This window comes from Excalfactoria chinensis, chromosome 1, assembly GCF_039878825.1.
Source record: "Excalfactoria chinensis isolate bCotChi1 chromosome 1, bCotChi1.hap2, whole genome shotgun sequence".
NCBI lineage: Eukaryota > Metazoa > Chordata > Aves > Galliformes > Phasianidae > Excalfactoria > Excalfactoria chinensis.
In genome coordinates this window covers 138,168,528-138,182,475 of record NC_092825.1, presented here as the reverse complement: position 1 = coordinate 138,182,475, position 13,948 = coordinate 138,168,528, and the positions used below count along the sequence as shown (strand labels likewise).

Here is a 13,948-nt window from a genome sequence, read left to right as displayed (position 1 = left end):
GACCTGTTGTTTCTCAGCGCCTTCTGTGTCCTTCAGACAATAATCTGAATAGGTTTTTTCTGTACTGGACCTCAAAGGGTAGGTATCTCTGATCACAAAAAAGCTCTGAAGCAGAAGAGCACTTGCCTGACTTTTTAAACCACAGGAACAGTGCCTTTATGCTGAGGTGCTTTGCCGAATCAGGACACGGTGTACAAATACAGAACCTCTCTCTCACTGCAATCTCCTCAGTGCCAGCAACAGCCATTCAAACCTTTGGGTTGCACTTCCCTACCTATTCCAGCAGTATGGTAACTTCAAACAGCACAAGTTCAACAGAATCCTTGATGCAAAACTTTAAATATATTAAGGCTAAATATTTTTAACATATATTTAATGAATTTGTTGTGTACCCTGCAGTTACAGCTTTGGCTTGAAGGCACAAATATTAAGGCACAATAAATGCAAATAACGTATACATTTCAATGTGGTGTGTTGAAGATAACTTTGTACTATGTGGTATTTAGGTATAATGACATGTCATTCAAAGATTTCCTCAAGTTATTTTAATACTTTTTTTTTTTTTCCTTTTCTCTGATAACCTGGATAAAAAGAGGAATGTGACTTAAATTATTTAAATAGTTCTTCAGTGCAAACGTAGTCGTTTTCTTCTAAAGTACAGAAGAACGAGATTGAATTTTCAGCATCTGGATTTCAGCAAAAAAAACCTTACATTTACATTCATCTTGAACAGCATTACTTGAATTATATATATATATATAAAAAACCCAACCCTAAGTATATAGCACTTTTTCTATCAAAAAAGAAAGTGTTTTTGGCTTTGAATTCTTTCTTTCCTACCGCTTGCATAGCTACCTGTGACAGGTAGAGAGACACCTGTGTTAGAAGCTAAGTTGTACACAACCAAATCTGCTGTTTAGACACAGCTGTGGAGGTATGGTGACACTAAAAAAATAGGTTTGGTTTTGTTTGCTCTCAAAGTTTCTCCAACTGAGAAAAGGGACACACTCCAATCTTTCTTTAATAAATTCCAAAGATGCACCCTAGACCTGTTAGGTGTCCTGCACCTCTTTAAATAACAGAGATATCTACCACATAACTTTCAAATAGGAACTGAATCTGCCTAATTTCCATAGCGATACAAAAATAATCAGTTGGAAAGGAAAAAAATATATATATATTGCACTGAAATTAAAGAAACAGGGACAGTAAAACTTTTCTTCTCAGTATTAAATAGAAAGGATGTCCAGTGCAAAGAATCGGCCCCCCTCCACTTTCCTCTCCCGTTGACACTCATGAACATCGATTGTTTGGATGCTCTCAGGTTAATATCCTGTGGAAAACAATTGTGGTTATGAGGAATCACAGTGCAGTTTCAGTTACGCATAATCCTGAGGAAGGATCCAGCGAGGAGTCTGAGGCGAGCTGACCATTCTGAACAACTTCTGGGTAGTTCTTACTGAAGTAAACCTAGGGAAAATATCAGATTCCGCATGTCATTTTATATTGAATGCCTTTTAGCTTCAAATACAATTCTAGAGATACACAGAGAACAGATAAATGCGTGCCCCTAAGGAATCCAAAGAGGAATTTCAGGTTAGCGACCTTCAGTAATGGTATGTCCCATCCCTGGAGGCATTCAAGGCCAGGCTGGATGTGGCTCTGGGCAGCCTGGTCCGGTGGTTGGCAAAGCTGTAAATAGCAGGGGGGCTGAAACTAGGTGATCATTATGATCCTTTTCAACCCAGGCCCTTCTGTGCTCCTATGATCCCACGTCACTGAAAAATTAGTGAAATTACCAGTGATCTTACACGGTAACAAAGTCTGAGAAAAACCCCACACAACCTGTAGATCTGCTCAAATTCTGGTGATTCAGATAAACAGATATATATTATCACTTTACATTAAATTGATAAGTAAAATCATTTTACTTGCTCAAAACACGGAGATGAATTAAAAACAGGACGACAAAGAAGCTGTGCAATCTTGCGTCTGCACAAGGGTTTCTCATTTTCACACATAAAATGAACACAATGGATTTGGATGTTAATATCAGGTTGTAATCCCTGTATTTTACAAACTGTGATTGACAACCATTGAAACGTCGAGGTATATGTATGAAATATCCCAGCGTTTAATTTGTGCTGCAGAGCAGTTATAGGGCCTATAGAAATGTGATCTCTGGATAGCGAACCACAATAATGAAAGAAGAAGCAAAAGCTTTAACAATGACTCAACCAAGCAACTTCTCTAAAATGTAAGATGATACCAAATAATAGGACGGTTCTTTGCCAAGCCTTTGAGTTCTTGAATTCTACCAATTTCTAGCTGAACTAGAAGAGATACAGGTTTCCTGATAAACGTATAATCAGAACATAAAGGAAATGAAATGCTGTCAAGTTTCACTGTTCCACAATCATCAGTTTTTAGTAGCTGTATCATATCTCTGTTCCTTGACAGATGCGCATAACAAAATGAAATAATGTCAAGACTTGTGTGCTCTTATCTAAAAATGTGTTTGGGTGTAAAAGGACTTCAAATGCATTTTCTTTTTCTTCTTCTTCTTTTTTTTTTTTTTCCCAAAGAAGAATGTGAAAAGTTTTGTTTGAGTCTTCAAAACCAGAAAATACGCTATCTTTCTGAGCCTGACACGTGTCACGAGTAAGGTCTCATCGTCAATACTGCCCCGACTGCAGCTTCTTATGAAATATTTCTCCAATTTACGTTTCAGAGCGTTGCCAGCAAAGTTTGGTTTGTTTGATAACAATGTCCCCTTCATATATATGAATACTTGTGTAAGACATGGGGTATAAAAGGGAAATAGTCATTCTGTGGAAACATCCCTGTAAGTATCGCTGTCGTCTTTTGTGTACGCGCACTAGCACAGGATATACGTATCTTCAGACAATATCTCTTTGCAGAGAATATTAAGGTTTGATTTGAACCAGCTGGGAGGCTGTTAAGAGGCATTCTTCAGTAACCGGCCCCGATCGGATCCAACGGCAGAGAGTTAATCAGGAGCCACACACACAGTGCAGAGCCTGCAGCCTCAGCGCTGCGCTCCCATCCTGTTCCTGGTTAGAAACACAAAACTCTGGCATACTTTTAATGGAGCTTCTGAGCGTGATTTTCTTTTTTCAAAGTTAATAGAAAACCTTGGCACATTACTAGGGATCTAATGAAATGGCAGCTGCTTTTCAACTGTCTCGTTGTGATTCTTCCCCTGAGCCCAATCCCTCCAGATACTAAATGCCCAAGTCTTTACACAAGCTTCTCCCACAGCCAACAGAGCTGCAACCCTCTTATGAGTAATCATGGGGGTGAGATAACACCTCTTTTAATACTTACGCATCAATCATAGCTCTAAAACAGAATCACCCTCACTCTTCCCTCAACGTGCTCAAAAACTGATTGACAGAAGAACAGTCCTACTCTTTGTGGAAAAGCTTCTCTGAGTGCCGACAACTGCATGGAGAACACTAGGAGGCTTTTTTATTTTTCTTTTTTAAATCTAAATAGCTGGACACACTTAAAATATGTATATGTATATATATATGTATATATTTCTTTTAACTATTTCATTTCTTACCTCTCCGTAGGATTTTCTCCTAATAAGCTTCTTGTAAACTGAACAAAGACAAATGATGCCAACCCCACTGATGTCAGGCTCACAGCCTGCAGCCTCCATCTGAGCTGTGCCTGCACTGCTTTCTTTCACATTTGCACAGAAATGTGGAACATGGGGTGACCAAAAGAGACATACAAAGAGCAGGCCTGGGTCCACTGAGAAGCTTGAGCTGAGTTTTCAGCAGTTGTGGTGATCCTGAATAGTTTAATCTTTCAGTGCTTAGCTAAGATACCCAATATATATCTTTATTTTTTCCAGATAATCATGTTTCTTTCAAAGATGCCCCAAGTTAAGTCTTCCAATGTAAGGTGTGTAATCCCTCCTCATTTGCACCTAAGGAATATATGCGAGAGCCATACTTTTCCAGAACACTGATTGAAAATCTCACCTTACTGAAAGAAAAGCTCTCGGTACAAATTTGTTGTGCTCAAGATTTGGGTCCAAAGCACAATAAATCAAACGATCATTGTCAAAGCATGGCCACGTGCCAAACCATTTCACTTAGCAACCCACTGTAACACCTTTTGAAAAGTATGTGTGTATGCTATATTACCATTTCCTTTTATGTGCAGCGTGCTGTTTTTCAACAACAGCAAAAAGCAATTCCTCATAAGAACAGTTCCTGGTAACCACAGGAGGAATGTAAGAGACCAGCAGCAATACGTGCAACCAACACATCAGCTCTTCTAACTAAGCAACTTCTCTGAAAGTATGCGTGAAGCACAAGGGACAGCAATAACAAACACTCTGAATTAATGCCCAAGTCCTTTAAACAGAAAGAACTATAACTGTGCTTCTGGGTAGCTGCTGAATGGAGATACAGTCTCTCGATTCCCATTTTTTGAGCTGAGTGTGGATAAGCACCATGCTTTGCATTCTTGGCAGATGCTAAAGCTTGTATCTGCCTTCTAGCCTGGGAGTTAGCAAACTTTTTCATCAAACCACATTTCAGCAGAGACCGGTTCCTGGATCTCTTCCCTTCCTGTACAAAATCACATAACATTGATGTGGTAACTGCAGATGACTACACGGGCAAGTAACATCAGGCAATTATTTTTATATATTTTGATTTATCTTTTAATGCAATTGTGCAACTGAGGAGGGCGGCAAGGAAGGAAGGAGAGAAAGCATGAGAGGGCTGAATTTCGGTAGGTGACAGCAGGATGGCTACCCCTAGCTATCCCAGGGATCAAGTCCCAGGAAGCCTGCCTAGACAAACACTGGTCTCATCAATTAGAACCGATTCTTTTAAACATTGTTTATATAACCTTCAGATCGCCATACACGTGTCGCAAAACAACATGTCTAAACCATTACCTTTAGTAATAAAATATAAGAAGGTTCACTGCAGCAGCTGACAAAGCCATTTCCTCAGTTCTGCAATCAGTGCCACGCATGAATGTGTAGCATATGCTGCAAAGTTTTCATGTTAAAAACTCTTGAAATCCAAAACGAGGTTTAGTTGGTATAACAAAAAATAACCAACCAACCCTGAGTATGCACTGAGACAGAAATCTCTTCCCTATGCTTCAAAATGCCCAGCGAAACAGCTGCAATACATGAGCACCCAGCGTCCCTGACTGCACAATTATTTGCTTTCCCAACTTTCCAGAATTGTGGCTATTCTTACTAGGAAGCAGGCAGACACCTGCCATTTTGTTTGCTTTCTTTATCAGTTGCTCCCTGCCTAGTGCTCTCCTTTCCCCCCAGGAAACAGTCTGCAATTTGTGTCCCCCTTACGACCCGTACATCAAGCAACTTGAGGAGAAAAAAGCATACAGGACAGAGATAAGACGTGTGTGCAAAGTCTCTTAGGATGCTACATGCCTAATATCAGTGCCTTACTTGCACACTTAAAGTTGTGCAAATATAATCAAACTGCTCCCAGATCGAGCACTGCAAGTCTCAGCTGCAGCAGTGCTGAAACTTCATTTGCCATATGAGAAATACACCCTGGCTTTGGATGTCCCGTGTGCTGAATTATCACATAAAAAAATAATAATAAAGCAAGCCAAAAACTAGTCAAAGTGAGTTCCTTAATCAAAGGTCATTTCTTTTTATCTTCTTATCTCAGCTTTAGCTTTCCATCTGAAAAGTGGAGATGATATAGCCTCACCTCAGAGGCATATTATGAAAATTAATCCATTGATGTTTCTTAAACACTTTGATTGCCAGAGGAATGCTCCCAATTACATTAATAATGCTACACTCAAGAGTAGGATTTGAATAGTAAGCAGTAAATCAGGCACAGAGCCTTGTATGGAACAAGGAAACAACAAAACATTCAACAGCTGTTTCTTAATTGAGCGCGATTCATCCTATCTGCAGAACAAAGCAAAGGTAAAAGAACGAAGTAAGAGAAATAAGACAAGGATTGCACCCCCAATGATCGTAATTTAATGCACAAGCACTGAACCTCACGCTAACATTGGCTGGATCTTTTAGAAAATACAGGGGAAGTAAGTGTTGGACTCTTGCAGCCTTTTTATGTTTTTAAAGAGAGTTTTTGCAAGACACGTGCCCAGCACAGGTGAGTATGTCATATATTATTTATACTTACCATTGTGTGTACATACAGAAGGATACAAGAAATACACTCTTTCAACTTGGGGTATATAAATACACCTATCAATCATTGGGAAGCCTGTGTGGAACCACTAAAAAAAAAATCGCTGAAAATGAGGGTTTAGCCTTACAAAGTCAACAGGTTCTGACGTCTAGTGGAATGCCTACTGCAACCTCGAATATGCTTACTAGTGATAAACCAAGTGCAGAGACAAACTGAATTATAATTATAAAATTACCCGTTTTGCTGTTTCCATCAGAGAAGCTGCTTCGGTTTTGCCCACTTGTTGCACCATTTTGTAAAACAAGCCATCCTTTTCTTGCAGCAAAATGTAAGGCTCGCCGTATTCTTTTAGTCTTCCCGCATCTAAAACCTGTTAAGTCAGCAGAAATCAACTTATTAACATAAGAAATTCAAAACCAAATGTTAAAGTCCATAAGCAAAGGGGAAATGTATCCACTTCAAGTGCTAAGATGAACTTTGCATTCTGAAAATGAAATATTATGTCTTCTTCAAACAAGTGTAACACTTCTGTAGTTTATAGAGCTGTTGTACAATTTTAGAGTGCCCTACAGCCATTCCACCTATAGGAATCCAATGCAAAGTTATGCAGAATATGGAAATACAATGTTTGTGAAGCCAACAAAGCAGATTATAAGATTCATTGTGTAAGAACGAAACAAAGAGATCTGAAAGGGGCTCTGAAGTAAACAACTGTAGGTATAAACCATGCAATAACCACCAAGACGGTTAGGGGAGAATAAGTAGGTCTTTTGGATTAGAGGAGGTGAAGATGTAATTAAAGAAAATGAAGGTGTTGCTGAAAAGATAAACAATTTCTTGCATCAGTTTTTGCCAACTACATATTAGAAAGATACTTACCCTGAACCTATTCTTTCTACATAAGAAAGATGAGATGTCACCGGGGACATACGCAACCCAAAGGAAAAAAAGGGAAGAGGAGAAGGAAAGGAGGGGAGAAAGAAAATTAGAAAGGAGAAATTAAAAAAGTATTAAGCCAACAAGCCACAGAGGATACATACAGCCAAAAACAACAGAAGCAATTAAGAATAGGTTGCTTGAGCCTATCAGAAAATATTCTCATATAAGTGCCTACTTCACGACTAGCAAATACGGTAGCAGATTTCCAAATGTATTTCCAGAAGGGTGTTTGGTGTAATGAAATAACTGGGGACAAAACCTCAAGAATTTGTACAGAAAACAAACATTAGAAATAAGCGATGCATTTCTGCTGTCTAGGGAGCTGGAAGGGTAGGAACTGGCAGCTATCAGAGTGCTCTGTGGTAGCTACATATGTGCCAGTCAGCAGAAAAAGGAGTTATCAGAGAGGTGACAAAGCTGCGAATGACACAAAAACATGTAGGTAAGTCTAGACCAGAGGAGATTCAGGTACACCTAACTAACCCAAGAGAATGAGAAATACAATAGCAGGAAAAAGTCAATATTGACAAAAGCAATGCACTCAAATACTTAACTGGCTTATAAATTAATGGTATTGACTCAAGAAAGAGAGCTGGATAGCACTCTGTAAGTTCTGAACTCCAGTCCATGTGCAGGAGCAATGAAGTTAAAAAAAAAACAACAACACAATGGCAACCCCAAAGTTATGTGAGAAAAAGTAATTCAGAAAATGGTTTTGTCCTTGTATAAATAAGAAAACTGACTACACAAGGCACACTATTGAAAAAGATTATTGCCACAACAGAGGGACTTCAAGGACCCGTAACCAAAGCTGTAATTGTGGTGTACATACTTGTAAGAAAAAAGAAGTAAGTACATCTAAAAAGATGGAGTTGTTCATTTCAGGCAAGAAAGAAATAAAAGGTACCATGAGGACAACATCAAAATAACAAAAACAGTTTGCAAACTTATGTTCAAAAGAAGAAACTCCAGCAAGCTTGGAGATAAATTCAAAGTCCTGTGAGGATACTTCCAAATGTACCATTTGCCTGCGCAGCTCCTTAAAGCAAAGCATCTTAAGGGCCAAGAGCTCAGCAGAACCTACAGGACCCCTTTAATGACAGAACACAAGAGGAAGCTGAACTAATCTGTTCAGCTGCACCACATGCAAACTACACGCTGCTGGGACCTGTGATGAGTTGCTTGACATCAGGGACTGAACACGAGAGGAAAGACACCCAGTTCTGAGCTTCTGCTTCCATTCAGTACACTGCATTAGAAAGCAAAACTACTCAAGCCAGCAATAATGGTATGTTGACATTGAATTTTATAAACGGGATACTTAGTTTTATCACATTTGAGTATTTAAGGATTAAGTGTAAGTGTAACTGTAATCACAACGTTTTATATTCTACAGTAAGAGTTAAAGACAGAATCCTTAACAGTGCCATAAACTGAACTATCACATACAGTTCTATGCAATAGTTAACACGAAGTGCCACACGATGGGACATTTCTGACTCCTTGAATGACTTTTCTCAGCACCAGGTTACATAAACCTTAACAAAGAAAACGCAAAGCACATCCACTAAGTGTGTCTCTCCCACTGGTAACAACTACCACAAAAACTGCAGGTTTTTATTTTCCCTTACATTACCGGAGTGCTCAAATTCTAACAACAGTTTTGCAAATATCAGAAAGAACCACAAACAGGGACAGACCTCCTCAAAAAAAAACCTGGGAGGGAAAAAAATAAGGATTTATTCTTTCTTGACAAGTTTTAAACAGTGAAGTCCAGAAGATGAACAGATAATTAGGGTGATTTGTGTCCAGAACAATTCTATTCACATTTTAAACAAATCTTTAAGCTATTCATAACCTTTCTTGGGAAACAAAAACTGACTTATGTTATGAAAACAGACAGAACAAAGATAGGAAAAACAACCCCCGCTACTTTTTAGAAATTCGAAATGGAAAAAAGAATGAATGAAATAGAACAGACATCATTCTTACAAGTCAGAAACGCCCTATGAACCAGATTAACTAAGGGAAAAAAAACCCTTCCTACTATCTGCTGCCATCCACAACACAACAGAGGGAATTTTAAGCAGGTTGACTTGGTAGTTAAACATTCAGATACCCATACGTTTATTAAAAAGGGCACAGACAAAGCGATAGGTATTCTTCTTTGAAGAAATATGTGCTGATAACATTTAAATAAATAAATAGGTACTTTGGCTAAGGCTTTGCATACTCTTACTCACTGACTCCAAGCCAAATTAAAATCATTAGGACTTCAAAAAGCAAGCTAATCATTCAGGAAAGGTGGAATCTGGTGTTTACTAGCCACGTATTTTCTGATCAACTTGCATGCAACCCTTATCACTGTACAATATGACTGAATTGAACCCAGATGCATCCCAAGGTGGTTGTACCAGTGGAACTAGATACAGAAAGCCAGAGAGGCATGTAGGCAGTGAAATCAGATTGGCGTGCTGATTACAGAGGACACACAAAGGAGCGTGGGACTTCACGATTCCTTTACAGGATCTAGTACAGATTCTGAGAGACAGAGAGATTTTGGAAAAATTTCAGTCTTACTGTATATGCTGCAAACCAAAGAAAACCCCCTATTTTCACTGCCTGTGAAATGCTTTGACAGAGTATCATAGAATCTCAGAATCATAGAATTACCCAGGTTGGAAAAGACCTTGAAGATCATCAAGTCCAACCGCAGCCTAACCAGTACCCTAACTCTAAAAACCCTCCACTAAATCATATCCCTGAGTACCACATCCAATCGGCTCTTAAACACATCCAGGGATGGCGATTCAACCACCTCCCTGGGGAGCCTATTCCAGTACCTAACCACCCTTTCTGTAAAGAAGTTCTTCCTAATATCCAACCTAAACTTGCCCTGGTGCAACTTGAGGCCATTTCTCCTCATCCTGTCACATGTCACCAGTGAGAAGAGACCTGCCCCACTCTCAATGTAAGAACCTTTCAGATACTGGAAGAGGGCAATAAGGTCTCCCCTCAGACTCCTTTTCCCCAGACTAAACAGCCCCAGCTTCCTTAGCCTCTCCTCATAGGGCTGATTCTCCAAGCCCTTCACAAGCCTCGTTGCCCTTCTCTGGACCTGCTCCAGTACTTCCATGTCTTTCTTGTGCTGAGGTGCCCAAAACTGAACACAGTACGTGAGGTGAGGCCTCACCAATGCCGAGTACAGGGGCAGGATGGCTTCCCTAGTCCTGCTCACCACACCATTCTTGATACAAGCCAGGATGCCATTGGCCCTCTTGGCCACCTGGGCACAATGCTGGCTCATATTCAGCCGACTGTCCATCAGCACACCAAGGTCCCTTTCCGTCTGGGAGCTTTCCAGCCACACTTCCCCAAGCCTGTAGGGTTGCCTGGGGTTGTTGTGACCAAATGCAGGACCCGACACTTGGCCCTATTGAAACTCATTCCGTTCACCTGGGCCCATTGATCAAAAATAAATTAAGCACAGAACAGCAATGTAAACCCAAGGCAACCTTGTGTAAACCAGGTTCTCCACTGTCTTGCACTGGCAGCCTCTTTACCTCGTCAACAAGGTGTAAGTTCAATAAAGCTCTTGAGCAAAAATCCTCTAAATCTATTTCATCCAAAATTTGATTTGGGTCCAACAGGCTGGACAGTGATGCTCATCACAGCTGTGAGGTCTGCAGAAGGATGAATCGGGCAGAAGGCAAGACAGCTTTTAAGAGCTCTTGGTTTGACATGGAGGCACAGAATAACACAGAAATAGCGGGATTAAAATACGGAAGCAAAGAGACAGAGAACCAGGGAAGGAGAAACCTGAATCAGACTGACCTGCGAAAGCAAACATGGAAAGGGAATATTAGCCATTTAAACGTGTTACGTTAGCTTCAGGTAGTGCAGAAGGACTATTTCCCTATGCCACAGAAATGTTGTTGCACAAATACATCGCTGTGACTGTTGTCATGCTGGGATTTCCGTTAACAGTCAATGGCGGATGGGAAAGAGACAAAAATGAAACCATAAAATGATGAAAATGTAATATGAGAGCCATTTCACAATGAAATGAGAGGAATAAGACAATGAAGGAAGACAAAACTTCATAAAACTGGTCCACATTTCTGTAAAGACCCAAGCAGAACTATGACAGCACTTTTTCTGATGATTCCTGAAAGCGATTTACACTGTTGGGCTGCACGGAACTTTTGAGAAGCAAATATTCATTTCATAAGTGAATGTAAAATCTAAAATATAGTTAAAAATTGACATTAGCCACAGAAGAGAACGAGCGTGGATCCTTAAAAACGCTGTAACAAATTCCATGTACTTATGGCCATCCATAGACAGAAGAAAGAAAGTTCTAAATCCTGCATTTTCTAACTTTCAGCAACAAAAGCAGACAAAGCAAGAGAACAATAGTTATAAAACACTCAGAGAAAAAAAAAGAAGCCCAAGGTTGGAAGTGTTGAGCCACAGAGGAGGGGGGCATGGGAATCTATTTCAATTATTATTGAGGAATGAATAGTATTCCTTATTCACGTTCATCTTCACCATAAAGCCAGAGGGAAAATGGGACATTTAAGAGTTGATCATAAATGTTTTTATTTCCTATTCAAAAGGAAAATAATTCAAGCAAATTATATCCTAGGGAATACATCTGATTTAATTTAGGCTTGGAGAAGACATCACCAAACAACAAAATTATTAAAGTTCAAAACTCTGCTAGGAGTACAACTTTGAACAATGTTTTCCTCAGAGAGCATACATCAAGATGATCTTCAATACAGTCCTGGGAAGAGGAGAATATTCAGGAGATGCTTCTGGTTACATCATATTAGAAGAAATATGTTTACACAAGACAATACATAGCTTTGTGGGAAAGAGTCAACAGCCCATTCCCCAGCTGGCACTAAGTTCAGATGCAAGTATGTTCCATCTCTTCCATCTCATCAGGGTTTGCCAAAACAGATCAGAAACATGCACATACTTCTCTGAAGAATCGTTTATAAATATTATCCAATCTGAACAGGTTTGCAACAGTGGGAGAACATTGAGGCTGCACACCTAACTCGGGAGCCAACAGAAAGCTTTGTTTGTTTATTTGTTTGCTTTTTTTTACGAGGTTTTTCTTTATTTTTCTTTTTCTTTTTGTTTCTGTTTTTGATTTTTTGGTGTTGGGGCTTCATTTGGTTTTTTAAAAATTATTATTATTATTATTTTAAATTTTCATTAAGTCTTCGGCTTTAATCTAAGCATTCCCCAAGCTCCTTCAGGAATCACATATAACTTACTCTATGACAAATTTGATGTCAAATAAAGAAGCCTCCATGCACCACATGCCAGTTGCGTACTTCTTGATCTTCCTTTGAACAAAGCAGAGCACACTTGGGCATTTACCGTCTTACAATATGAATTATTCTTTCCAGGATTTCCAAATGTTTCATCTCAGAAGAGTTTTAACTTCACCGTAACAACATTAATCCTGCCCTTGGTCTCTGGTATTCAACACATCCCTCTGCCCGCTTCTCTATTCCACAGAAAAGGCAATTTCAGACACTGCTCTGTAGTCAGAAGAAGCGGATTTCTTTAAACTGAAATGATTCGTTTTAGAGAAAATCCAGCAGGTAAAAATGACTGGTAAGTTGTTCCACACATGAGTTATCTTTACTCTTCTTGCAGAGGCTTAATCTCCCCCCCTGTTGTTTTTCGCCATCTGATTGCAACCACTGTAAGCTAGTTGGAATGTTGTGGGGAACAAATATCAATACGTATGTAGTAATGAGTCTTATTTTATTGATAATCATGTGATATTAGCTGCCATATCTCGTTGGAGGAAAGAAACTTGTTAACCAGTATGTTTATCTGACACATCAGTGCAAGTTCGACCTTTCCCATAGAGCCAACTCTTACCAAGAGCTCTAAATGCTGACAAAACTCCTCCTTGGCCAATCAGTAATGACTGTTTCCAGCACTGGAAAGCCACATTTCTCAATCTGGATTGCAGAATGGCTCAAACATGGCCCTGAAGTGATAGAAGATACGCTTCAGCTTAAGAAATCCCACTCTCTAATAAGGCTTTTGAGGATTGTCAGGTAAGTTACAGAGACACCATGCTTTTCAAAAAGTTAAAGAACGCAGCTGCACCTCTCCTAGATTGATCTGCTTCTGATGACAATGAACTTGTAGCTTAGCTGCCATGCACACAGTTTTATCTTATTGGAGACGCTCTGCTCAAATCATCAGCCAACATGTCAACACGTCCTGCACTGATTTGCTTCTAAACAATAACACAGCATTTCTGAGAGTGCAGAAAACCACTCTCTAAAGATGCGTTAGTATTTCTAGTGTGGTCTGCATTCCATACCACCATCTTTAAAGAAATATCATCTGACTGCTCTGTCCTTACACAGATGGAAATACATTCACACACAGATGACTGACAGAATGAGAGATTAAGGTTCATCAAACATTAACTTCATTTCCTGCTGTGATTCAAATGCAGCTCTTCATTTGAATGCTCCCAAGCTGAAGTATTGCTTCAGTAATTAGCTGCTTTATTTAGGCAAAAGAACCTCATTGGGAGGCCGTCTTGAAAGTGGGAGCACCTTTTAAGAGCAGTCTTAAAGATGTCAATGTTTTGGGAAGGTATGGCTTCAAACTGGCCAAGTGAATCAACAATCCCAGTACTTCAAGATCACTGGGGTTTTGACTTGTTATAGAGACAGCCACGCCAAGTGTGACATCTACAACGGCCACAGACACACTTCATTTGACAACAGTGGCTCTGATACATGGCTCACAGCTCAGTACTT

The 13,948-nt window shown here is 39.6% G+C and overlaps 1 protein-coding gene across 1 annotated transcript in view; it reads right to left on the bottom strand.

The window, feature by feature from the left end:
* Nucleotides 1–571: 571 nt before the first annotated feature.
* The window catches only part of ABCC4 (ATP binding cassette subfamily C member 4 (PEL blood group)), a 140,275-nt gene continuing 126,898 nt past the window's right edge, over nucleotides 572–13,948 (bottom strand). Inside the window, exons 30-31 of the mRNA XM_072353449.1 lie at nucleotides 6,433–6,567; nucleotides 572–1,470 (exon numbers count right to left, since the gene is read on the bottom strand). Of these exons, the coding sequence (XP_072209550.1) occupies nucleotides 1,363–1,470; nucleotides 6,433–6,567 (243 nt within the window). The 3' untranslated portion in view covers nucleotides 572–1,362. The remainder of the gene's footprint in view (nucleotides 1,471–6,432; nucleotides 6,568–13,948) is intronic.